At 55.7% G+C, this 26,473-nt stretch overlaps 2 protein-coding genes and 1 long non-coding RNA gene across 10 annotated transcripts in view; 2 read left to right on the forward strand and 1 right to left on the reverse strand.

Annotated features, from left to right (window-relative positions):
* Window positions 1–17,965, forward strand: part of MAEA (macrophage erythroblast attacher, E3 ubiquitin ligase) — a gene marked incomplete at its 5' end in the record, with an annotated part of 49,746 nt that extends 31,781 nt beyond the window's left edge. The window contains 6 exon segments of the mRNA NM_001133382.1: window positions 499–621; window positions 5,829–5,905; window positions 11,023–11,131; window positions 14,563–14,696; window positions 16,369–16,564; window positions 16,904–17,965. Coding sequence (NP_001126854.1) covers window positions 499–621; window positions 5,829–5,905; window positions 11,023–11,131; window positions 14,563–14,696; window positions 16,369–16,564; window positions 16,904–16,999 — 735 coding nt within the window. The 3' untranslated portion in view covers window positions 17,000–17,965.
* On the reverse strand, window positions 12,892–24,885 carry LOC129059220 (uncharacterized). 5 transcript variants are annotated; one of them, XR_008524941.1, is made up of 3 exons: window positions 24,469–24,885; window positions 13,859–13,946; window positions 12,892–13,742 (listed from the first exon to the last, which is right to left on the reverse strand). It is a non-coding gene; the product is annotated as an uncharacterized LOC129059220 (long non-coding RNA). The 5 variants fall into 5 exon arrangements; XR_010139575.1 differs by having other exon boundaries at window positions 12,892–13,429; window positions 24,469–24,684; XR_010139574.1 differs by having other exon boundaries at window positions 12,892–13,429; window positions 24,306–24,656.
* UVSSA (UV stimulated scaffold protein A) overlaps window positions 23,445–26,473 on the forward strand; it is a 48,368-nt gene continuing 45,339 nt past the window's right edge. The window contains exons 1-2 of one of the 4 annotated variants that reach the window (XM_024246474.3): window positions 23,445–23,551; window positions 25,853–25,952. In XM_024246474.3, the coding sequence (XP_024102242.2) occupies window positions 25,855–25,952 (98 nt within the window). In that variant the 5' untranslated portion in view covers window positions 23,445–23,551; window positions 25,853–25,854. Of the gene's footprint in view, window positions 23,552–24,828; window positions 25,541–25,852; window positions 25,953–26,473 lie in introns of those variants that run through there. The other 3 variants (XM_024246473.3, XM_024246472.2, XM_024246475.3) reach the window with 3 other exon arrangements.

The following is a 26,473-nucleotide window of genomic DNA, read 5'->3' on the forward strand; positions in this document are numbered from 1 at the left end:
TTTTTTTTGCTTTCATATAAATCATTGGTTTTGACTACTGCAATATTAGCCATAATGTGTTTATGTATTATTTAGCATGTTATTATTTGCTTACTGTTGATTTTGAAATGAGGGGGCTGCCCAGGAAGGGGCTGTAGATGTGCTGGGGGGCTGCGGGGAGTGGAGACAGGGCCGCCTGGCATGTGGCCTGGCCCTGCCTGCGTGTGTGTCTCAGCAGCTCGTCTCCATGGGACAGGCGGGGCCAGCCTGACTCCCTTGCCCGGCTATGGCTGCTGTCTACGTGAGCGTCCGACCTTTTGGTCCTTGGGGGCTGTTCTGTTTCTAGGATCTCAGAGCGGCCCTGAGTAGTCCACGAGTGCAGACCCACAGTGTGGACTGGAGATGCATCTCGAGTGGTGGCCGGTGCTGGGCCTGCCTCATGGAGGCCGGGGTGCGGGAGGGTGGCGTGGGGGCCTTGAGCCAGCACATTCTGATCAGGTGCTGCTTCCTTCCTCTAAGGACCTAGTGAATATTGAGATGTTCCTGACGGCCAAAGAGGTGGAGGAGTCCCTGGAGAGGCGTGAGACGGCCACCTGCCTGGCCTGGTGCCATGACAACAAGTCCCGGCTTCGGAAGATGAAGGTGCAACGGACTCCCAGGTTGGGGTGGGAGTGGGTTGGGGTTGAGGCTGCGCCACCTGCCCTGGAGCCAGCACCCCGTTGCCTGGTGGTTCACAGTAGTTTGGTTTTGGTTTGTAAGGTGGGGGTTGGGTTTGGGAGTTTTTTTGGTGGCTATGTTACACTTTTAGGCTAGAATCTGGAAAAGTGCACCTCATTTGGCATTACAGTTTGCATACACCTGGCATGAGGCTCAGAAGGGGTGGGTTACGGGAGACTGACCACGTGCACACAGCGTGTTGGGGCTGCTGGGCTTAGAGCCTGGAGACAGGTCAGTTCTGCTCCATGGGGGTACTCCGTGGGCTCCCTGCACTCAGTTATAGACACAGAAAAGCTGGTTGGGAAGTCATTCTCCATCTGCGAGGCTGCAGAGCTCTGGGCTGTGATACTGTTAATGAATACCCACTTTTCTTTTTTTTTTTTTTTTTGAGACGGAGTCTCACTTTGTCGCCAGGGTGGAGTGCAGTGGCACGATCTTGGCTCACTTGCCTCCGGTGTTCAAGCGATTCTCTTGCCTCGGCCTCCTGAGTAGCTGGGATTATAGGCATGTGCCACCATGCCCAGCTAATTTTTGTATTTTTAATAGACATGGGATTTCACCACGTTGGCCAGGATGGTCTCGATCTCCTGACCTTGTGATCCACCTACCTCAACCTCCCAAAGTGCTGGGATTACAGGCGTGAGCCACCGTGCCCGGCCGAGTACCCACTTTTCTAGAGACCAAAAGAAGCTTAAGAAATGTACTCTTAAACGACAGAATTTAAACCTGCTTATTAAAAGGCATTGTCACCCTAGGGGCTTACAGAAATGTTTTAACTTATGTTAACACCTCTGCCTCCATGAGCAAAACTTTTCTGTTTTCTAAACTGAGCGCTGCTTTAACCTCACCCTGGCTGAGTTTGGCAGGGTGCACGCAGTTACCAGCCAGGAGTGACACACTGCCACTCAGGGCCGCCAAAACGAGCATGAAGCAAAGACGGGACGAAAAAGTAGAGCGGCTAGTGGCTCCCCTAAAGAGAATTAGGATCTTGGTATGGAAACCCTAAAAGGAAAGCCAGAATTGGTATGTAACCTGCGGCCCCACCACACAGTGCCAGCCCCACACTCCCTTCCCAGAGAGCTGGCGCATGCCTCACAGTGGGAACTCCGCCAGGGCCATTTCCTGTGGATGTCAGAGGGAAGATAGGTTCTTGGTGCTGCCAGGATATTTCTGCAAGCCCTAATTACCTGCCAGACAGTGTTGCTGGAGGGTGTTGCGGGCTTGCCACGAGCACACGACCTGTCTGAAGCTGCTGTGGGGACAGGCAGGGCCAGGACTCAGGGCCCTGAATGCATGCCTGGGGGACGAGTGTGCCTGGTGTTGGATGAAGTTGAGACTGGTATTGGATGATTTGAGATTGGATGCCTGGTGGATGACTGTGCCTGGTGTTGGATGAAGTTGAGATTGGATGCCTGGTGGATGAGCGTGCCTCGTGTTGGATGAGTTGAGATTGGATGAGTGTGCCTGGTGTTGGATGAGTTGAGATTGGATGAGCGTGCCTGGTGTTGGATGAACTGAGATTGGGTGCCTGGTGGATGAGTGTGTCTGGTGTTGGATGAAGTTGAGATTGGATGCCTGGTGGATGAGTGTGTCTGGTGTTGGATGAAGTTGAGATTGGAGGCCTGGTGGATGAGTGTGTCTGGTGTTGGATGAAGTTGAGATTGGATGCCTGGTGGATGAGTGTGTCTGGTGTTGGATGAAGTTGAGATTGGATGCCTGGTGGATGAGTGTGTCTGGTGTTGGATGAAGTTGAGATTGGATGCCTGGTCGATGAGTGTGCCTGGCGTTGAATGAGTTGAGATTGGATGCCTGGTGGATGAGCATGCCTGGTGTTGGATGAGTTGAGATTGGATGCCTGGTGGATGAGTGTGTCTGGTTTTGGGTGAGTTGAGATTGGATGCCTGGTGGATGAGTATGTCTGGTGTTGGATGAAGTTGAGATTGGTTTGGATGAAGTTGAGATTGGATGCCTGGTGGACAAGTGTGTCTGTTGTTGGATGAAGTTGAGGTTGGATGCCTGGTGGATGAGTGTGTCTGGTGTTGGATGAAGTTGAGACTGGTGTTGGATGAATTTCAGATTGGATGCCTGGTGGATGAGCGTGCCTGGTGTTGGATGAGTTGAGACTGGATGAGCGTGCCTGGTGTTGGATGAGTTGAGATTGGATGAGCGTGCCTGGTGTTGGATGAGTTGAGATTGGATGAGCGTGTCTGGTGTTGGATGAGTTGAGATTGGATGCCTGGTGGATGAGTGTGTCTGGTGTTGGATGAAGTTGAGATTGGATGCCTGGTGGATGAGTGTGTCTGGTGTTGGATAAAGTTGAGATTGGTGTTGGATGATTTGAGATTGGATGCCTGGTGGATGAGTGTGCCTGGTGTTGGATGAGTTGAGATTGGATGCCTGGTGGATGAGTGTGCCTGGTGTTGGATGAGTTGCAATTGGATGCCTGGTGGATGAGTGTGTCTGGTTTTGGATGAGTTGCGATTGGATGCCTGGTGGATGAGTGTGTCTGGTTTTGGATGAGTTGAGACTGGATGAGTGTGTCTGGCATTGGATGAAGTCGAGACTGGACGGGGCCTGAATCCATATTTGGATGCTGTCCAGAAATGCGCCCTGAAGACTCCAAATGACACGAAAACATGCCTGGTACGAGATGCAGCCGAGCCAGATGGGGTACACGGCTGTCTGTGCAGTCTGCTCACATGTGCATGCATGCCAGGGAGTGTGTGGGGAGGCAAGGAGGAGCCAGACTGTGCTCTAATGGGTCCCTGGGACCAGCCATGAGAACCTAGATGGGAAAAGAAACTTGAGACCCAAGTTTGACCTGGCTGGGAAATGGATTTCACAGGCATGGGTGGGTGAGTGGCCCTGAAGGCCCCTGAAGCAGTGATTTGTTTGCCGCACGTCTGTGCGAAAGCCACAAGGAGCTATCAGTGTGGGCGCCTGTCGCAGGGTGGGCACAGCCTTGTTGGCGCTCCATGCCGTATGGGACAGTGTAGACTCGGTGTTTTAGATTTGGGTCTGAATACCTAAGTTTCACGACATAGACACACTTACATATTAGTGGACCAATTGAAAGTAACCTACTAGAGCAAAAGGTGTAATTGAAAAGCAGGTTTGAGGTGTCTATTGTGTGAAGTGGTAACCTAGAGTGGGCCCAGAGTCCTGCTCTTCTAGAGCACGCCCTCGGCAGCTGCTTCCTGCCTTTAGACAGAGCCCTGGCACTTGCCTGCTCTAGACACGGCAGCCGTCAGGCAGCCCCTGGGAGGCAGGTGGGGCCCTGGTGGGGAGCCTCTGTCTCTTCCCGCTGGCCCTTCCCTTCCTCTCCTGCCGGGCTGGCTCTGAAGGGAAAAGAGTGCTGACCGAAGTCTGTCTGCTGATCAGTGGGGTGGGGACTTGGGACCCTGGGATGACTTTGTGCTTCTCGGCTGGTTTGTACCAAGCCTGGCACTCCCCACCCAGAGCCTGTGCCACTGCTGGGGTCAGAGACAGTCCTCCTGCCACAGCTTGGAGCAAGCTTGTGAGTTCTGCGTCCAGCCTGTTGACCCGTCTGTCTAGGGACACAGGGTGGTGAGGGGCTGAGGGTACAGGGCCGAGGCAGCAGAGCAGGGACCTGAGCCCCTCTGAGCCCCTGGAAGGCAGGTGGCCCCCGTGGGGTCTGGGCAGCCCAGTCCTTCCCACACCCACATGGAGCCACTGCTGTGGGTGCTCTGTGCGTCGGGGCAGCAAGGCTGGCAGGCAGGGTGGGCTGGAGCACAGGTGGCTCCTCAGGAAGCTCAGTGGGAAAAGCTCTGGGAAATGGAAGTGATGAGCTTCGACTTAAATGCAGTGATCCGGGGTGGATTCATTTGCCACGTAGAGTTTCTGTTCATGCCTTCCTGAGATCCAGACCATGTGAACTCAGAGTGACAAATGCGGCCCCAGCCCAAGACTCGCTCCGTGGTGCCCACGCCTATATCCTGTTTCCGGGGTGAAGCCCCGAGAATGTCCTGACACCACACGGAAGATCTTACGGTTTAGATGGACGTGTCACTTCCGTAGAATCCGCGTCTCATCTTGGATGACTGTGGTCAGTGTTGCCGCTGCCCCCACCCCAGCCACAAGTCTCGGCCCACGTTGGACTGAGGTTGCTGAGATTTCAGAGTGAGGGTTGGGCTTCCCTTAGGTGCACATGAGAGGCTCATAGGCAGATACATGTGGGACTTGGTCCTGCAGGAGCTTCCCCGCCAGCCCCCGCCTCAGGCATGGTGCTGTCAGCCAGCAGCCCCAACTCGGCCTCTCTCTGTCTTCTACACATCCTGGAAGCGCCCTCCCTTTACAAGAGCCGCCCCTCGGCCTCGCAGCCACCTAGGACCTCAGTGTCCCCTGGGCCAGGCCTCTGTTCCATGTGCCACCCGCCTGGGGCCTCGGCACTGGCCCTGGCTTCTGCTGGCCACGTTCTCGCTAGGTGTCTGTGCGGTCCCCCGTCCATAACCTTGGCGCAGGCACTCCCCGCCCTGCTGACCTGGGTCCTGCCTGGTCTAAACTTGCTTCTCTGCCTCTTGCCCCTGTGAGGCACCACCCAGCACCTCCACGTGGTCCCTGTCTCCTCCCCGCCCGGGGCATCAGCACCTCGGGACAGGACTTGCCCACGTTCTCCCAGAACAGCACCGGGCTCAAGCCAGCCACCAGTCTACATTCGGGATAGATGGGTCCAGAGGCCCGGTGGGGGTGTAAAGGAGGAAGCAGTGGCATCAGGGCGGGACCCAGGAAGCTGCCTTGTCCTTGCAGAGGGGTTGGTGCCTGTGCTCCAGCGGCCACACCTGCTGCTCTGCCCTCCCAGCGTCTCCCAGGCCCGCGCTCCTGGAAGCGCCCTGAGTGCCCCGGCCTTCGGGTTGAAATGCTGGGCGGCTGCACGCCCCACCGCAGCTGCAGGAGCAGGGGCGGGACTCACATTCAGAACCCAGTGTTCCCTGGAAAGTCTGCTGCAGGTTAAAGTGGCAGCGTCAGCCTCAGCTCTGTCTTCCCCGTGCCTGTGAGAGAGGGGTTCAGAGCTTTGGTTGTGGGGTCTGCTGGTGGACATGCGGGTGCGGCACCCGGGCACCTGGGCTCTGTGGGATGTGCTGTCTAAGCCCTCGTCTTGTCTTTGCCCTCAGAGCTGCCTGGAGTTCAGCCTCAGAATCCAGGAGTTCATTGAACTCATCCGGCAGAATAAGAGACTGGACGCTGTGAGGTAGGCATCGCGGTCGTGCGGCTCCTCGAGGGAGGGCAGGATGTTCGGCTGTGGCCCCTGCCGGCCCTCCCTGTCGTGGTCTGGGTCTTGGGACGTCCCCTGGGTCTTGAGTCTGACCCCTGCCCGCTCAGGTGGCTGCTTCTCCCACTGTTCCTGAATGGGACTTGGGGAGTGAGGCCTGGAGCCTGGCAGGGCCCCCACCAAGGTGTGGCCCCAGGTGGGCATCCAGACCCCCGTGGCTGCCGGGGGAACCAGCTTTGAAGTCCCGACCATCCACGTAAAACACGTGGATCAGGCTCCCGGCACCCCCTTTCCACGTAGGAAAGTGCTGCCAGCCTCTGTAGCTTGGGAGTGTCTCTGACGTGTGGTCATCAGGTAGCTCCAAGTGTCCTCAGCTTGGGAATGTCCCTCAGGGTCATCGGGGAGTGTTGACAGCGTGTGATGAGGGCACTTCTGGGTTCTCTGGCCTGTCTCCAACCCAAGGGCGGCGTGCAGTGAGCTGAGGCCAGCGGCGCCCTGGTGGTCAGGCCTGAGGAGGGGATGCTGGCTGTCACTGTGGCTCAGCCCAGTTGGGGTGCACGGCGTCTGCAAAGTAAGAGAGGCTGTCTGCTGGCTTCCCGCTGGCTCCCCAGAGTGGGCATTGTCAGGCAGCAGTGGGCCCTAGCCTGGGCAGTGTCGGCCAGTTCGTGCTCACCCCGTCTCGGGGCAGGGCTGCTCCTTGAGTGCTGGGTCGTCTCACTCACTTTTGTGGAGGTTCCTGAGCGGCCAAGCCTTGCGGTGACGCTTGAGTTGCTGTGTGGGGTGTGTGGGCCTGGCTGGCCCTCAGCTCCCGGGCGAGTGCCCAGCAGGTGTGTTTGCCAGGAGGGCGCGCCTGTCCGTGCCCACAGAAACCCAGCTGTGACTCCATATCCACCTGCAGCGGGCTGGGTGGCCGAGTGTTCCACAGAGGGCCCATTCGGAGAAGTGGGCGTCTCGCGATGAGGTGCTGAGGGTGGTCCCCAAGACGCACGGCAGAACCACGGCAAGTCCCTGCCCTTGCGTGGACCCTGGAGAGGCCCGGGGTCCTGCTCTGGCTCCTGATGCCGACCTGGGCGCATGGTGGCAGGTCAGGCCTCGTCTTCATGCAAGAGTGAGACAGGCCTGCGGCAGGGGAGCTCACCTCCCTTCTGTGCCTGAGAGGGCTGAAGCGGGGATCTCGGGACCCGACCCAGTGGAGAGTGGCGCGTGAGCATTGCGGGGACACGGCCAGGGGCGCCCTGTCAAGAGGAGGGGCTCCCGCTCTGCTCTGGCCTCCGTGTGGCCTCGGTGCCTGTGTCACTGGCCTTTGTCCGGCCGCAGCCTGCTTCCATCCCGAGTCAGCCTCCATCTCCTTGAGGGCCCCGGCCACTGTCAGCCCAGGAGTCTGAAAACAAAACGTGTCCATCCCGGAGTCCTTCCATCACAGGTGTCTTCATCTAGGCGGCAGCTGGCTCCGCATAGGGGCTGTTTACCTGTTACCCCCACTCTGCATAGGGTCTATTTGCCTGTGTTACCCCCGCTCCATATAGGGTCTATTTGCCTGTGTTACCCCGGCTCCGCGTAGGGTCTGTTTGCCTGTGTTACCCCCACTCCGCGTAGGGTCTCTTTGCCTGTGTTTCCCCTGCTCTGGGTAGGGTATCTTTGCCCATGTTGCCCCCACTCCGCATAGGGTCTATTTGCCTGTGTTACCCCCGCTCCGCGTAGGGTCTGTTTGCCTGTGCTCCCCCCGCTCTGGGTAGAATCTGCCCTAGAGACTCGCAGGGCCTCCGCCTCATGATGTCTGAGCCAAGCTCAGAGCTGCGCCCTCTGCGGCCTCGTCTGTTGCAGGGGAGCAGGCAGGTCCCAGGAAGTGCGTGTCCTTCGTCCCCCACGCAGACATGTGCTGTCTTGAAGCTTCAGCAGCCAGCCGGGCAGGCGTGGCAAACAACACCCCAGTGTCTCGGGGGCACGCGCAGTGTGAGCTACATCCTCTGCTGGGGCTGTCTTGGGAGTGGGTCTCCAGGTGCCAGGGCCTGGTCAGGGAAGTCCGGCCTCAGCTCATCGTGGCCCTGGAGCCACTCACAAGGCACACGGGAGCTGGGCTGGGGTGGCAGGTGGGGCGTCGGCAGGACGTTTGTGGGGTGAGGGAGTGCAGGTGTCTGGCTGGGAGCCCAGAGAGTGGTGTGTATCGCTGAGGCTGGACAAGAGGGAAGGCGGAGAAGCTTGGCCACGTGTCTCCTGAGGGCTCCAGGCAGGGCCCTCTCACCTGCTGCCAGGGTCCCAGCCCGCAGGAGCTTCCCATCCGCCTGTGAACTCACGGTCCACACGGCGCTGGAGCGTGGGGCACCATCTGCAGGGTTTGAGGCCAGCAGCCTAGCCTCTGGGTCCACTGGGGCAGGCAAAGTGAGTCCTGCTGTCTGTGGAGCCAGCGTGCTGGGCCGGGCAGGGGGCGTCATTGGCTGGGGTGGCTGCAGCTCCGCCCTGCCTGGGGCATTTGTGGGTTTTTGCGAAATGCGAAAGCATGAGCTGCTAGTGATTAACTTTTAATGCTTTTAATTTTTAGTAAATGAGTAAGTGAATCCCTGACCCCAGGCGCTGGGACCTGGCCTGCACTTCATGGGCTTTGTGTGAGCGGCTCCGTGCCATCTGTCGCACACCCACGCCTCAGTCTGGCCAGGCACAGTTTAGGAATTTTGTCTTCTGGGTGTTTTCTCTCTCTCTCTCTCTCTCTGTGTGTGTGTGTGTGTGTGTGTATGTGTGTGTTTTGAGATTGAGTTTTGCTCTGTTGCCTGGCACAATCTCAGCTCACCACAACCTCCGCCTCCCAGGTTCAAGCAATTCTCCTGCCTCAGCCTCTGAGTAGCTGGGACTACAGGCGCCTGCCACCACGCCCGGCTAATTTTTGTATTTTTAGTAGAGACAGGGTTTCACCATGTTGGCCAGGCTGGTTTTGAACTCCTGACCTTGTGATCCACCCACCTTGGCCTTCCACAGTGCTGGGATTACAGGTGTGAGCCACCGTGCCTGGCCCGTGTGTTTATATTTGTAAAGAAAAATGGATGTTTTTGTGTTTCTTATGTTAGCTGCATTTAGTTTGTTAAAGAAAAGTCACGGTTTTGTTTCCCCTGTTTCCTGTGGATGCACACCGTGCTGTTCTCCCTGGACCCGCTCTGAGGGCCCCACATCTGGGCTGCAGTTCTCTGTGTGTTGGGGCTGAATGCTGGCATCAAACAATCTGAAAAGAGTCAGCCGCCACTGTTAGGTTTTCTGTTTCTGTCTTGGGGTCAGGATTTGTGGATCAGGGACCTGGGGTGCGAGGTGAGGCAGCTTGTTAGGTGGACGATGTCTGTCTGTGGTTTGATTGATAGTGAGATAAGATGTGTAAACCAGGTCATGCAAATGAGATCTCATAGATGTCAACCACAGAGATTAAATTTACTCTCTTCAGCAGCTCTGGGAGGAGGTGAGATGCCCGTTGGCCGTGTTCTGTGCACGTCTTGGCGTGTGACGAAGGGTGACTTGTCTGCAGAGATGGAATGAGGGGGTTGGGTGGGGCTCCTTCTGGACTCAGACCCATGCCCTCCCACGCACTCCAGGAGGGGGATGCACAGGCACTGGAATCTCGGATGGCTGTCCCCAGCCCCTGCACACGCACCCTGCAGGGTCGGCCATGTGGTCTCACCCCCAACTCCCAGTCTCTGCACATGCCCTGCAGGGTCAGCCATGTGGACTCCCCAGGCTGGGTCCCAAGCCTGGACGCCCCCCACTCCCTGCTGCCCTGAGCTGTCCTGGTGGTGCTTCCACCACGTGGTCACCGTACTATCCATCAAGGGGCTGCTGGGCCACCTCCTGCACTAACTCCAGTCTCTGCCAGACACTGCATCTTCTCCAAGGCCACTGTGAGCGCCTGGCACCTCCTCAGCCCTGTGTTCCTGGGTACATGCCTTGTTCTGGACAGCACAGGGCCGACTCACACGTGGGACTTGAGGCCCCTGGTTCTGTGCATTGGGGTCGCTTTGGCGGAGGGGCCCTGAGGGCTGAGGACATGGGGTGCACAGGGGCCCGTGTGAGGGTCAGGACATGGGGGTGCAGGCCTCAGGACAGCCAGAGGGACGGTGACCCTGTGTGTGGGGGGGGCATGAGAATGGGGGCCTTGGGGGTGAGCAGGTGCCCGCTGGTCAGCTTGAAAGGGACCTGTTATGTTCTGCTTTGGTTTCTTGGTTGCCCAGCCTTAGACTGGAGTGGGGTTCTGGCCTGGAGTAGGCCTGTGTGCATCCCGCAGAGTTGGCTCAGGAAAGATCGTGGCTGCATATGGTGTGTGGCACGCTTAGGGCTGAAATGGCTGGGCCGGATCTGCAGGGAGTCCAGCCGGTGGGCTGAGGGAGGCTGTTGTTCTTTGGAAGGTTGTGCTGGGCATCACTGCCGAACAGCAAGGACTGCAGTTGAGAAGACTACACGTTCTTGGTCCGCTGGGGCCACGGGGTCCACGGGGGCGAGCATCCAGGGGGAGTGGGAATCCTCAGGGTTTGGGTTCCTTGTAAACCAGAATCGCTTTGGAGAGGCCTCGGGGGCAGGTGCCATTTGCAGTTCTGGTGTTTTCCGTAGGTTGTGTGTGTGGCTTGGGTGCCCTGTCCCCTGGAGGAAGGAGTGTCTGGTAGCTGCTCTTCAGCCTCTGGTGAGCCGCACCTCCCGCCATCCCAGCCCCACCCAGCAGGTTGGCTTGGAGTGAGGCGATTACTTTGTACCTAGACTCTGACATAAAAGCTGTTAGCTCAGATTTTTCAACTTAAAAATGCAAGCCGGGTGCAGCGGCTCATGCCTATATTCCCAGCACTTTGGGAGGCCGGGGAGGAAGATGGCTTGAGCCCAGGAGTTGGAGACCAGCCTGGCCAACACAGCGAGAATCTGTCTCTAACAAGATGTTTTTTACATTAGCTAGGTGTGGTGCCGCACATCTGCGGTCTCAGCTTCTCTGGAGGATCGCCTGAGCCCGGGAGTTCGAGGCTGCAGTGAGCTGTGACTGTGCCACTGCACTCCAGCCTGGGTGACAGAGTGAGACCCTGTCTCTAAAAATTAAAATTAAAATGCAAACTTAAATGTGCCAAAATGTTGTTTTTTAGACATGCAAGAAAGCACTTCAGCCAAGCAGAAGGGAGCCAGCTGGATGAGGTGCGCCAGGCCATGGGCATGCTGGCCTTCCCACCCGACACGCACATCTCCCCGTACAAGGTAGGGCGTGCGTCCCTGGGGTCGGGGATCCAGGGTGTGTCTCTGGTCTGTAGCTGCTTCCACACATGGGGCAGGACGTGAGGGCCCCATCCCAGCCACACAGCCTGTCCAGCCTACCAAGACAAGCTTTTCTTGTTTGACTCCCATTTTGCTCATAAGAAATTTGAATCAGGGCTGTGTGTGGTGGCTCACTCCTTGAATCTCAGCACTTTGGGGGGCTGAGGTGGGAGGATTGCTTGAGCCCAGGGGTTTGAGACCAGCCTGGGGAACATAGTGAGATCCCATCTCTACAAAAAAAATTTTTTGAAAATTAGCTGGGCATAGTAGCACCTGCCTATAGTCCAGCTACCCAGGAGGCTGAGGTGGGAGGATCACTTGAGCCCAGAAGGTTGAGGCTGCAGTGAGCCGAGATTGTGCCACTGCACTCCAGCTGGGGTGACAGAGTGGGACCCTGTCTCCAAAAAAAAGAAAAGCAATTGAATGAGAAAGGTTCAGGAAGCCTTTCAGCCTGGAGCGTTCAGCCGGGGCCCAGCTTCCTTGCCTGTTTCCCTGGTTCTCCTTTCTTTGCAGCCCCTGAGTCAGGAGTTAGGCTGCACCGTCTTCTGTGGTTCTTTCTCTTGCTGACGCTTTGTATTTTATCTGCAAATATTGGAGCCTCCGAGTCTCCGCGGTCACTGGGGTAGGGGGTGGGGGTTCTGCCATCACTAACCAGGCACCCTGTGCTCAGACCTGGCCCCAACCCAGCAGCTGGCTGCTCCTGGGTGAGTGGCTCCACTCTGTACCCTTGCCCACCCCTGCATCCACCCCGTGCCCGTGTGCTCACCCCTGCGCTCATCACGTTGGGAACAGTTTCAGTTCCTGGAAAAGGGGGAAGCAGATAAAACCTCCTGGAGTTGACAGTTTGTTCTCGGAGCCTGGCGCCGGTCTCCGTCAGAGGCGGGGGTGTTTCCCAGCAGCCCCACCTGCCACCCTGTAGGGACTGCAAAGCCCTGGGCAGACCCAAACCTGCTGAAAGCTGCTGGAAGCTTTCTCAGCCTGAAATCTCCTGGATCTCAGGCGTTTGGGACATCTCATAATAAATCATCATTAGGTCACGAGGATCTTCAGGGGTGAAGTCTAAGCTTCCCAGATTGTGAGTTGGCACCTTGTTTCTCTCGCTTGCTCTGGGGAGGATTTTGTTAGAAATGCAAGAAAGGCTGACCCATACAGGGGGCTGAGACTTTGGGCCTAGGCCGGGTGGAGCGTGCACCTCTCACCGGACGCAGCCCTGCAGTGTGGTGAAGAGGGAGGCAGGCAGTGCCAGCCCCAAGGCTCATCTGTTGCCAGATTCAGGGGGCAAAACCGTGTCTCGTGGCAGGAACATGGGCCCCGTTGCCATGGGTCAGGCAAGAAACAGGAGGAAGTGTTTTGTTCAGAGAATGGCAGACGCCATCAGAGGCCCAGAGGCAACCAGTCCTGTTCCTTCTCAGTGAGGACCTTCTGGACTGTGGGCTTCCTCCCTTGTAGACTTTGATTTTTAGACAAAAATGAGATTAAAAACAGCCTTTAAAAATGTGGGAGTTAAGTGTGGTGTTTACCCTAAACTGAGACTGAGAAGCTTACAGAGACTGATGGGTGACATCCCCTGATGGCCACCTCCCCTCCCTCCAGGTGTGGCCGTCTCCCCCCAAGCTAGAGGCTGAGTGGCCTTTCTGGGTTGATGTGAAGGTGTTTCTCTCCTGTGCTTACACACGCTCTCTCTCTTAAGTCTAAACCTGACGTTATTTAGGGACAGACATTAATCAGGTTTAATTTTCTGTTCTGTGATGCTTTAACCTAACATGGACTGGCTGTTTTCCATTTCATACATGATTTCTCTGAAGTAAGAGTTTTTACGCCTAATGCTCTGAGGTGCACTCTACACTGAGCTGTCCTTCCAGCTGTGTGAGTCTATTTTTTGTCACAGTGCACAGGATCCACACATTCCAGATCATTCGAGTTGATTCATAAGTGAGTGTAGCAGAGTTAAGTAAGCACCAGCCCTGTGGCTTGTTGAAATCAGAGTTAAGTCAGCACTGGCCCCACGGCGTGTTGAAACCACAGAGTTAAGTCAGCACTGGCCCCACGGCGTGTTGAAATCACAGAGTTAAGTCAGCACTCATCCCGCAGCACGTTGAAATTAGAGTTAAGTCAGCACTCATCCTGCAGCGTGTTGAAATCCGGGAGTTAGATCAGCACTGGCCTTGCAGCATGTTGAAATCAGAGAGTTCCAGCACTCGCCCGCAGAGTGTTGAAATCAGAGTTAAGTCAGCCCTTGTCCTGCAGGTGTTGAAATCAGAGCGTTAAGTCAGCTCTGGCCCCACAGTATTTTGAAATCAGAGAAGTCAGCACTCACCCCACAGCATATTGAAATCAGAGTTAAGTCAGCACTCACCCGTCAGCATGTTAAAATCAGAGAGTTAAGTCAGTACTCGTCCCACAGCATGTTGAAATCAGAGTTAAGTCAGCACTCACCCCACAGCATGTTAAAATCAGAGTTAAGTCAGCACTCACCCCACAGTGTGTTGAAATCAGAGTTAAGTCAGCACTGGCCCCATAGCATGTTGAAATCAGAGTTAAGTCAGCACTCATCCTGCAGCGTGTTGAAATCAGAGTTAAGTCAGCACTGGCCCCATAGCATGTTGAAATCAGAGTTAAGTCAGCACTCACTCCACAGCATGTTAAAATCAGAGTTAAGTCAGCACTCACCCCACAGTGTGTTGAAATCAGAGTTAGGTCTGCACTTGTCCCACAGCATGTTGAAATCAGAGAGTTAAGTCCATACTGGTCTCGCAGTCTGTTGAAATCAGAGAGTTAAGTCAGCATTCATCCCGCAGCATGTTGAAATCAGAGTTAAGTCAGCACTGGCCCTATAGCATGTCGAAATCAGAGTTAAGTCAGCACTCATCCTGCAGTGTGTTGAAATCAGAGTTAAGTCAGCACTCATCCTGTAGCATGTTGAAATCAGAGAGTTAAGTCAGCACTGGCCCTATAGCATGTCGAAATCAGAGTTAAGTCAGCACTCATCCCGTAGCGTGTTGAAATCAGAGAGTTAAGTCAGCACTGGCCCTATAGCATGTCGAAATCAGAGTTAAGTCAGCACTCATCCCGTAGCGTGTTGAAATCAGAGAGTTAAGTCAGCACTGGCCCTATAGCATGTCAAAATCAGAGTTAAGTCAGCACTCATCCTGCAGCGTGTTGAAATCAGAGTTAGGTCAGCACTCATCCCATTGTGTGTATCAGTCAACACTTGAGGGAGTTATGCTTTGCGCTGACCCTTAGTGCAAAGTGTGTGGGTCATTGGGGGATGGCTGGGGGCCGATGGCACCTGCCTCACCATGGTCCACATTTTTAAGCTGCCCCAGGAGCTTCTCTGGGAGCATCCCCAGCACCCTCTGCCCTCTGTCTTCCAGGACCTCCTGGACCCTGCACGGTGGCGGATGCTGATCCAGCAGTTCCGGTACGACAACTACCGACTACACCAGCTGGGAAACAACTCTGTGTTCACCCTCACGCTGCAGGCCGGCCTCTCAGCCATCAAGACACCGTATCCTGCCTCCTGTGCGCAGTGCGGTTTGGCCTGGGGTTCGCGTCTTTGGTCACATTTTAACACGCTGACCCTGCACCTTACCACTCTAGTCCTCCCACCACAGACAGCCCCCACCACGGACAGCCCCCACCACGGACAGCCCCCATCACGGACAGCCTCCACCACGGACAGCCTCCACCACGGACAGCCCCCATCACGGACAGCCCCCACCACCACGGACAGCCCCCACCACCACGGACAGCCCCCACCACCACGGACAGCCCCCACCACGGACAGCCCCCACCACGGACAGCCCCCATCACGGACAGCCCCCACCACGGACAGCCTCCACCACCACGGACAGCCTCCCCCACCACGGACAGCCTCCCCCACCACGGACAGCCTCCCCCACCACGGACAGCCCCCACCACGGACAGCCCCCACCACCACGGACAGCCCCCACCACCACGGACAGCCCCCACCACCACGGACAGCCTCCACCACCACGGACAGCCTCCACCACCACGGACAGCCCCCACCACAGACAGCCCCCACCACAGACAGCCTCCCCCACCACAGACAGCCTCCCCCACCACAGACAGCCTCCCCCACCACAGACAGCCCCCACCACAGACAGCCTCCACCACCACAGACAGCCTCCACCACAGACAGCCCCCACCACCACAGACAGCCCCCACCACACACAGCCTCCCCCACCACAGACAGCCCCCACCACAGACAGCCCCGGACTCCCGTGTGCTGCACTTGCGCAGTGTCTAGATGGTCGGGGTGGGGCCGTGTTGAGGGGCCTCGGATGCGTCGTGCAGCCTTCCCTCTGGGAAGTGGCGCGCTTCCTCTCATCATCTCAGATGCCGCCATGGGCATTGATCTAAAAGCCCGATTTTGATGTGTTCTGGGCAGCTGGGAGATTACCATTCAGAATAGTTTTCCCATGTGATTACCAAGAACCTTGCCTGTGACTGACTCTATCCCACCTGTGACTGACTCTGTCCCACCTGCTACTCACTGAGTTCCTGCCTGTGACTGACTCTGTCTCTGCCTGTGACTGAATCGGCCCCTGCCTGTGACTGACTCAGCCTCTTACTGACTCTGCCCCTGCCTGTGACTGACTCTGTCCCCACCAGTGACTGACTGTCCTCCTGCAACTGAGTGTCCCCGTCTGTGAATGTCTTTCATGTGACCTGACTCAGGCCCAGAGGGCAGTGAGTGTTTCGGGATTGCTGCTGGTACCCGGCTGTGCTGGGGTATGAATGAGACTCAGGCCCCCTCCCTTGTCCCCTCTTTGTGGAACTCTGACGGGGAGGGCTGGCGTGCTTGTCCACTGCCTGTTCCTAGGTGCCAGCAGAACATCCCTGCTGGGTGGTGGCTCTTGTCCTGCCTGGAGAGGCTGCATGGCCGGGGAGAGGGTGGTGGGCGACGGAGCCGCTGTGTGCCTGTGGTCCTGGTGCAGGAGGCCGGGGCGAGAAGGCGCAGGCTTCTTGTCTCCGCCCAGGCCTCAGTGGGGCTTTTTAGCTGTCGAGTGCAGCACTTGCTTTGCCTCGAAAGACAGCCCCGTGTAGTCAGCATGGTGCCTACATAGCCAGAAGGGCACGCAGCCCAGGGTAGAGTGGCCACAGGGGGTTGGGCTTGCCCTGGGTGGCCCCCAACCCTTCCTTGACCCGATGCTCAGACAGTGCTACAAGGAGGATGGCAGCTCCAAGAGCCCTGACTGCCCTGTGTGCAGCCGCTCCCTGAACAAGCTGGCGCAGCCCCTGCCCATGGCCCACTGTGCCAACTCCCGCCTGGTCTGCAAGATTTCTGGCGACGTGATGAACGAGAACAACCCGCCCATGATGCTGCCCAACGGCTACGTCTACGGCTACAATGTGAGGGGGACAGGGCAGGGGGGCCAGGCTGGCACGCATCGTCATTGGGACAGGGCTGTGTGGGGCGGGCAGGGCAGGGGGGCCAGGCTGGCACGCGTCGCCACTGGGACAGAGCTGTCCTCTCACCCCACCCTGCCTTAGCTTCATTCGAAATGGATGAAGGGGTGAGAAGGACAGGCAAGGTGGCCCCAGGATTTCTTTGGCAGGTGTGTCTTCGGGAAAGAACTTTGCCTGAGAGGATGAGTGATTCCCTGGTGGTTCATTGTGGGGATTTTCCGTGGAAATCCGTGTTTACGTTGTATTCGCTTGCCTTAATGCATTCCCGCTTTTATTTTTCAGTCTCTGCTTTCTATCCGTCAAGATGATAAAGTCGTTTGCCCGAGAACCAAAGAAGTCTTCCACTTCTCACAGGCCGAGAAGGTGTACATCATGTAGGCCCCATGTCGTGAAGCGCACGCCTCGGGGACGGGCTGCGGCGGGCGGGGAGGCCACGCCTTCCTCCTGTCCCTCGCTCCAGCCTGCCACGGCGTTTCTGTTTCTTGCGACCAAAGATCAGTGAGCAATGATAAATACTCTTAGGAAGAGAGAAAATAAGGTTTAATAAGTTTGTACTTGAAAACATTTTGATTGGTAGGATTTTGTAACACGTCAACCATTTGATGCTTCGGAAAAGTACTTTCAACTTGCGAAGGAAACTTTTCTTTAAAGACTGACCTAAACACCGAGGGAAACTTTAGAACGTTTAAAATATAGGAGTCCGTGATTTCCCTGTGTTTTCAGTTTCTTTCCTTCTGTGAACGATGAGACTTGGAGAACGGGCTGGTCCTTCACCGCTTTCTGTTGGCCCTGGCCCGGCCGGGGAAGGTGGCAGCGGCACTGGACTGACCTGCAGTGACCCGTGATGCCGCGCCACGAGGGACACTTATGGCTTCATTCGAGAGCTGCTGCCAAAACGCCTGGCGCCGCCACCGTGGGGCCGGCTTCGAGGACACCCGCCTGCCTCGCGGGCCGTGTCCGCGGGACTGTGTTCGTACGTGCGTAGTTTCGATATCACATCGCGGGGCTGTGTTCGTACGTGCGTAGTTTCAATATCACACCCTCTGTGTGCCGCCTTACTTCCTGCTTCGAGAATGTATAACGTGGAAATCCACGGGACCAAGTTTCTGCAGAGGCCTTGCCGGATGGTTCCACAACTGTAGAGTCTAATTACTATCCATTACAGAAATTAATCGTTCAGTTGAAAGAAGTACTGATGACTTTTCAAAACAAATGAACCACCGTAGCTGACAGAGAACCGTATCGTAGAGGTTTGTAGTTAGTGCTTATTTTTGCATGTTGATGTTGACTAGCTAATAAACTGTAAATGTAAACCATGCGAATAAAATGGTTTTCTATTTCTCATTTGTGTGTGAGCCGAGGCTGCCGTGCGTTTCTAACAACGAGGTTGTGTTCTGCTCCTCCCCGGGGCCCGGGCAGCATGGCGGGCATACGCGTAGCTTCTGGTACCACAGCCACAGGGAGTTGAGAAGCCGGTGGAGGCCACTCCTGCCTGCACCGCAGTCCTCCTCTCGGGCGCTGCCCTGAGGCATGATGGCCCCAGTGTCTTGAGGCTCCAGCTTGCAGCTGGGTGACTCAGACACCGGTTCCTGGGACCCGCAGGCCGTTGTCTGTTAGGGGTGGGGGCTCAGGCTGCAGCCTCCAGCAAACCTAGGCCTGCGGCTTGGGCTGAGTCTAGGGTTGGGCTGAGGAGGCCTGCGGGCTGTGGCGACTGGCCCTTCCCCCGACCGCCCACCCCTGTTTTCTCCAGCGCCCCATCCCAGCTCCCGTGGCCAGCCTGGTGCCCTTTAGCCCATCTCTTACCCCATGGTGGCTGCCCTGGCCCCTCCACAGTGCCCAGCTGGAACCCACCACATTCCCACGTGCTCTTCTTTGGAGTGTCCGTGCCCAGGTCAGCCCTTGGCCGAAGCAGACCCTGCGGCCCCACCGCCACGCAGCCGCCCCGGGCTCCACCGTCGTCACATGCAGGGGCTTTCCTTGCTTTGCGTCCTGTTCTTTCCTTTTTAACTCGAGTAGAACATACTGGAGCACACACATTCTAAGTTCACATAACGAATTTCTCTGTAACATGCATGTAACCACCAAACAGACTGTTCCCAGCCCCTGGCCTTGCTGGGTCAATATCCTGGTCAGTCATCATCGGAGTGGCGCACCCCGGCCCTGAGCTCCTCGAACACAGAGCCACATGGCCTGGGTCCATGGCTTAGCGTTACTCGGCGGCTCAGCCCTGGCACGGCAAAGTCTTGCCTGGTTACAGTCCTGTGCTCTCCAGGCAGAACAAGCACAGCGGCCTGGCCCCTCTCACGCTGGTGGACATCAGGCGGTGTCCAGGTAAAGCTGCCGTGAACACTCTGGGAGGTGACACTTGCTGGACACATCATTCTTTTGTGGGGAGATGCACAGGAGTGCCATTGCTGGGTCATGTGTCCACTCAGCAGACGATGGTTTGCTAAAGGGGTTGCACCCACTTCTGCCCATCTGCTCCACATCCACACCAGCGAGTGGCACTGGGAGTCTTGAATGTGAGATGTTTTGTTGGTTGTGTTATCTCGCTGTACTCTTTCTCAATTGAGGTAAAAATTACGTACACCAAAATGCACATACAAGTAAAAGCTACTCAATGAGTCTTAATAAATGTACCTCCATGTGACCACCACTGAAGCCCAGGTATGCAGCGTCCCTGTGGCCCCAGAAAGGGACCCCTTGTACCTTCTGAGTTATCCACAACCCCTACACACAATCATTGCTCTAATTTTTGTCACCGTAGGTGAGCTGTGCCTCCGTAGGTGTCAGATGGTGGAGTATGGACACTGGTAGGTCTGGCTTGTTTCACTCTGCAGACGCTTGTGAGGTTCATGCCTGTTGCACATGTCAGCAGTTCAGTCCTTAGGTGTTGCTGAGTGGAGTGATAGTAATCCATGTGTGCACAGACCACAGTGTACACCAGACTGGAGTGTGGTGGCGCAATCTTGGCTCACAGCAATCTCTGCCTATTGAGTTCAAGCGATTCTCCTGCCTCAGCCTCTCGAGTAGCTGGGATTACAAGTGCACACCACCATGCCCAGCTAATTTTTGTATTTTTAGTAGGGACGGGGTTTCACCATGTTGGCCAGGATGGTCTCGATCTCCTGACCTCATGATCTGCCTGCCTTAGCCTCCCAAAGTGCTGGGATTACAGGTGTGAGCCACTGCGCCTGGCCTGTATTCCATTCTCTTGATGGACATCTGGGTTGTTCCCTATTTGGGGCTATGATGAGTAAACCTCTTATGAACATTTGTGTGCCAGTCTTCTTGCAGACATTTTCATTTCTTTGGGAAGTAATTCTCTGGAAGTAGAATGAACTGAGTCATGGTGTGTTTAACTATATGTTTAACTGTACCACAACTGCCAAAGATTTATCCAAAGTTGGTGGTAGCGTTTTACACTCCAGCAGCAGTGTGAGGATTCCAGTGGCCCCACATTGTTGCCAACACTTGGTGTTGTCAGGTTAGTCATTCAGGTGGGTGTGCACTGGGGCCACAGTGTGATTTTCCCTTGGTTTTCTCTGATGTCTGATTTTGACCTCCTGATGCACTGATTGTAATTTATATATTTGTCTATTGCTCATTTTAAATTGCATTATCTTATTGATTTGTAGGAATTCCTCACATACAAATCCTTTGAGGGATATGTGTATGCATACTTTATTAACTGTCATTTGATCAGCAGATTTTTTAAGTTTTAGTGCACTTCAATTTATTCTTTCTTTTGTGGCTAATGCTTTTCTATGTTCTAAAAAAAAATCTGCCTATTCCAGGGCTGCAATAATATATCTTCCAGAAGATTCAGTTTCGGCTTTTAAGTCCGTAACACATCTCTAACTTGTGTGTGTTGTGTAAGGAAAAGCCCAAGGATGATTCCCCACTATCCCATATGTTTACTCTATTGTTGTAACACCATTTGTTAAAAAGACCTTTCTTATCCCGTTGAATAATGTTGGCTCCATTAAAAAAAAAATGCCTGGCTGTGTAAGTTGGGGTTTATTTCTGGACACTATCTTCTGTTAAATTGGCCTTTAGGTCTATCCTTGTCCTAACACATTATCTTAATTATTGCAGTTTTAAGGCAAATCTTGAAACCAGGGAGTATGATGAGTCCTCCAGTTCTGCTTTTTCAAAATGGTCTCGGTGGTTCTAGGTCTGTTGCATTTCCACATACGTTGTAGAATCAACTCATCATTGTCTGCTGAACACTGTAAAAAGTGTGCTGGGATTGTCACTGAACTTCAGTGAACCTATCATCCCTATTTGGGGACGGTATTAGTTTGCTAGGCTGCCGTAACAGAATACCATGGACTAGCGGGTTTACTTCTTCACGGTTCTAGAGGAGATGCTGGCAGGGTTGGCTCCCAGTGAGGCCTCTCTTCCCGGCTTGCAGACGGCCCCCTTCTCACTGTGTCCTCTCGTGGTGGACTCCCTCCTGTGCACACACATCTCAGGAGTCTCTTCATCTTACGAGGACATCAGTCCTATCAGGTGAATCTCTGGTTCATCCCTAGAATCTCATTTAACGTTCACCTCTTTAAAGGCCTCATCTCCAAATAAAGTCACATTGCAGGTTAGGACTTCGACATAGGAATTTGGTAGGCAGGGGCCACAATGCAGTCCATGTTGGACTTATAAATCGTAACAATATTGAGTCCTCAACCCACGAATATGGTATATCTTCCTGCAGATTTAGATCCTTCTCTCATTGAAGGTATTGCCACTTCCAGGAGGCAGATCATGAGGTCAGGAGTTCGAGACCAGCCTGACCAACATGGTGAAACCCTGTCTCTACTAAAAATACACAAATTAGCCAGGCGTGGTGGCACGTGCCTGTAATCCCAGCTACTTGGGAGGCTGAGGCAGGAGAATCGCTTCAACCCAGGGGGCAGAGGTTGCGGTGAGCCAAGATCACACCATTGCACTCCAGCTTGGGTGACAAGAGTGAAACTCCGTCTCAAAAAAAAAAAGTATTTACAGAACTTTTCATTCCTTTTATAAAGTTTGCCTCTGGTATCATTTTCCTTTCATCTGAAGAGCATCCTATAACAGTTCCTGGACTGCAAATCTGCTGGTCATAGTTCATGCAGCTTTTGTCTGAAAATGCTTCTATATCACCTCAGTTTTTAAAGGCTATATTACTGCATATACAGTTCTAGATTGACAGTATTTTTTCTTTTACCACCTTAAAGATGTTCCATTTTCTTCTGGCTTGTTTTTTTGGTGGAGGGGGAGGAGGGGACAAGAAATCCCATACGCCTTGTTTAATCTGACTGCTTCTAAGATTTGTCATTAGTTTTCTGCAATTTAAGATGTGCCTTGGGTGGTTTTCTTTGTTTATCCTGCTTGGGTTTTATCATCTCTAAGTTTCTGTTGGTTCTTTTAAAATATCTTTTAGAAGTATCTTCTAATTCTTGGCTGGGCGCAGTGGCTCACGCCTGTAATCCCAACACTTTGGGAGGCTGAGGTGGGCAGATCACTTGAGGCCAGGAGTTTGAGACCAGCCTGGCCAATATGGTGAAACCCTGTCTCTACTAAAAATACAATTATTAGCTGGGCGTGGTGGTGGGCGCCTGTAATCCCAGCTATTTGGGAGGCTGAGACACGAGAATCATTTGAACCTGGGAGGCAGAGGTTGCAGTGAGCCGAGATCACACCACTGCACTCCAGCCTGGGCGACAGAGCAAGACTCTGTCTCAAACAAAAACAAACAAAAATATCGTCTAATTCTCATCATGATTTATCTTGGCTTTCTAATCTTATCCAGCATTCAACAAATATTGAGCACCTACTTTGTGTCTGGCTTCATGAAACAAAGCAAAGATCCCTATTTTCAGGGACTGTATGTTTTAGGAGTGAAGAGAAAAAGCGAATCAGCTAGTAAGACAGTAAGTCTGTATGACACAAGGCCAGAAGCGCCCTGGGAACAAGCAGGGCAGGTTCAGAAAACGGATGGGGGGTGTTGAGCCTGGGAAGCGAGAGGGTGCAGAAGTGCTTGCTCAGGGTGAGACATGAGCAGTGGCTGGAAGGAGGCAAGGAGCTCTGTGGATACTGGCAGAAGCTTCCCGGTAGAGGGATCTGCTCCCCGGAGGCCCAGTGTGGCAGCAAGAGCAGGCTGGAGAAGTCAACCGTGGGATGTAGGGGGCGGCAAACACAGGCCACGACCGGTTTTGCTTTGCCCCGGGATAGGAGCCGTCGGAGGATTTTGTGTGGAGGAATCCTGTGATCCGACCTTAGACTTGCAAAGGTCCCTCTGGTTGCTGCATGATGGTCTAGGGGTACCAGGTGCAAGTGAAAGACAAGGTGACGGCAGTGACCCGCTGCAGGGGTGGCCAGGAATTGGCAGTGGCAATGAGGCAGTGGGACGTGCTCAGATCTGGATGTGTTCTGAAGGTAGGGCTGTCAGGATTTGCAAACCAAATGGGCGTGGAGTGAGAGGAAGAGAGAAGCCCAAGTGAGTCAGGTAATTGGTCCAAGGGAACAGAAGGATGCAGGACAGGCCAGGCACGGTGGCTCACGCCTGTAATCTCAGCACTTTGGGAGGCCGAGGTGGGCGGATCACCTGAAGTCAGGAGTTCGAGACCAGCCTGACCAACATGGTGAAACCCCGTCTCTACTAAAAATTCAAAAATGAGCTGGGCGTGGTGGCGGGCGCCTGTAATCCCAGCTACTCGGGAGGCTGAGGCAGGAGAACCCGGGAGGCGGAGGCTGCAGTGAACCGCAATCGTGCCACTGCACTCCAGCCTGGGTGACAAAGCGAGACTTTGTCTCAAAAAAAAAAAAAAAAGGCTGCAGGGCCATCAGCGGATACAGAGGGCAGTGGACGGGCAGCTTGGCTGTGCTGTTGAGCCTGAGGGCTGAGAGGACACCCTGGGGCAGTGTAAAGGAGACTGGACTTAGCAACTGGTAAGAGAAGTTGGATAAAGAGAGGGTTTTGTTAGTATGGAAGAAACGGCACCCTTTTATACTAATGAGAACTACTAACAACAACAAAAACCACGCTGTAGAAGACAGAGGGAAACTGCTGGATGGGTGCCTTGGAGGAAGCCACAGGCCGGGAATTGGGTGCATAGGGCAAGGGGCGCTGAGGGAGGGTCTGGCTGCAGCTTGCTCAGTGAAGCAAGAGGCCGGGTGAGGAAGGGGTGAGGCGGAGGAGCGGCTCGGGGCTGGCTGCAAGCTAGGAGCTGGGAGCCACTGACGCCCAGGGACATAAGCTGGTGCTGCAGAGACGGGCGGCGCAGGGAGTCCCTCTTCTTTTCCTTTTTAAAATAATTGCTTTACTGAGATATAACTCACACATCGTAAAACCCACCCTGTAACAACACGATTAACAGAGTTGTGAGCTACCACCACTGTAATGCAAGGGCACGCCCATCCCCCCGAAAAAGAAACCCCGGCCCGCCGCCGGCGGCCCCCGCCCTGCACCCAGCCCCGGGAGCCCAGTCGGGCGTCTGCTCTGCGTGGCCTGTGCCGGGCGCCCCGCGAGTGGGGTCCACACCGCGTTCCTCCGAAGCCACGGTTTCCCAAGCCCGGTCTCCAGGTCCGTCCGTCCGCAGCCGGCCTCGCACTCCCCTGCGTTCCAGGCTGCGGACCTCGGCGGCAGGACGGACGGCGCCTCTGCTCCTCATTCCGCCCAGGGCCAGCCCGGGCCCAGGGGTACCTGCTGTGTGTCTGGCGCCGAGGTGGGCCCCGAAGACCCCCGAGCCCGCCCAGGGGTTCCCTTCCCGAGGCCGGAGCGGGGAGGGGCCGCGGGGTTCAGGGCGCCCTGCGCGGGGCGAGCTCGGGGGCGGGGACCCGCGCCCTCCCGTCTGGGCGGTCCTCACCGGCCCTCTGCAGGGGAAGGGACCTGGCCGCGAGCCCCCGGGCGGGCGTGGCGTTGAGGCCCAGACCGGAACTTCCTTTCGGCCTCAGTTTCCCGGCCGGCCCCGCCCCCGGTGCCCGTACATGCGGCACCTTTAAGGACTTTCTGCGCCCTCCCGCCTCTTTTTTTCTCATGCGTCCCCCTCCCCACACCCCGGCAGGCTGCCCCGCCCTCGCCGGGAGCGCGCCTACGTCACCGCGCAGACCTCAGCCGCGTCTTTGCGCCTGCGCCTCCTGGGCTGGGGTGAGCCATTGGCTACCGAGCTCAGGGCACGTGATAGGAGGCGGGGCCTTCACCGGAAAGGGTGGGGCAACGGCGAGAAAGGCCGCGTCGAGCGGTAAGTGCAGTCGTCGCCGTGGTGACCCCAGCTCCTGATGCGTCCGGCCCAGGGCCAGCCAATGGCTGTAGAGGTGTTGGGCACCTGACAGGAGGGGCGGTCCCCCCGCCGGAAGGGGCGGGGCGAGGCGAGCGGCCGCGTCAGCGGTAGGTGGGGCTGTGGTTACGCTGCCGGGCGGGGGTCGCGCCGGTTCGGCACCCGCGGCTCTGCGGGCGCCGGGCAGAGACCTGCGGCTGGGGCGTGTCACGTGTGTCCGAGAGCGCCGGCGGCGGGGCCGGAGGGCGGGTCCTGGGCCGAGTGACAGGCCGCAGCCCCCGTGCACCGTCGAAGCCGGCGCACCCGCCCGGTGCAGCCGCTGTGCGAGGGCGACCCCGCGGTCCAAGCCTCGCGTGGCCCTGCCGGGCCCCTTCTTTCCCCGAGTAGGGCGCAGCTCCCCAGCCTCCGCCCCGGCCTCGCCTGGCGCTTCCTTCCGGGTCCTTCGGCCTTTCCCTGGCGGTGCCGCAGGCTCTCGCCTCATCCCACCAGGCACGTCGCGGTGCTCGACCCTGGGCCTCCGGGCAGGCTGCCTCCATTAGGGCCACCCCTGGTCTCCGGACGCGACTTTCATTGGTCTCAGAATTTCTTGGCTCCTCTTAGCCTCTGCAGCCTTGCTGGAGGCGGCTCTGCGGAATCTGAGTGAATAAGGGAAACAGCAACAGTTACGTTGGGGAAAAGCTGATGATTCGGACAGTGCCACTTGTTCCTTTAACGCACGGCCCTCAATGCAGCGTCCCACACACATGGGATTGTAGAGGTCCCGAGTTTAAGGTTCACTTTTAAAACTGTAATCACCGCCGTAAAGGCCTTGCTGGACACACATATTTCCTAGAGAGGCACCCACAGATGGACCCCAGCCTCAGGGTCCTCCCGGAGCTTTCGGTTTATAGTGGAGCCCAGTAAACAGGTTAATAACACCGAGAGCTATAAAATACAGATGGTGATTTAGCATCTCTGCCTTACTTATTTCTAGATATGGATCAGAAACTTTCGAAGTTGGTAGAAGAGCTCACAACTTCAGGAGAACCCCGACTAAATCCTGAGAAAATGAAGGAACTGAAGAAAATTTGCAAGTATGTCTTAGGGTTCAGTAACTCACAGTAACTGGCCCACTGAGCCCAGGACACACACAAGGCCCTGCCCTCCTGCCCCCACCTGGGAGAGAACCACCCGAGGGACACGCCCAGGACATTTTCTCAGGGCTCTGCAGTACCCAGCTCTGACGGGTGGTTATGTTCTGGGGTCGGGGCGTGTGGCGTTGGGGACCCCACTGCTCTGCGGTTGGTGCTTCTCTTCATTCCCGTTTGTGTGGGCTGAAGCACATCATGTAGGAGTTCTTGAGTGCAAATATGTGATTCAGAGAGAAACGTGCATCTTTTTCTTTGCTGTTGGACTTTTCGAAGGGAGAGAATAGAGCTTGCTGATGGGCGAGTTGGTCCATCGCCTTTAGGGTATGTCCACTTCTGTTCACTTCCTCCGAGGAAAACGCCGGCCGGGATCTCTGCCGTCACCCTCAGGCACCCAGGGATTCCTGGGGGAAGCAAAACTTCACCTCGGAGGGTGGAGCATAAGTCGAGGACACTGATTATCCTGT

The sequence above is a fragment of the Pongo abelii genome, chromosome 3 (assembly GCF_028885655.2).
Source record: "Pongo abelii isolate AG06213 chromosome 3, NHGRI_mPonAbe1-v2.0_pri, whole genome shotgun sequence".
NCBI lineage: Eukaryota > Metazoa > Chordata > Mammalia > Primates > Hominidae > Pongo > Pongo abelii.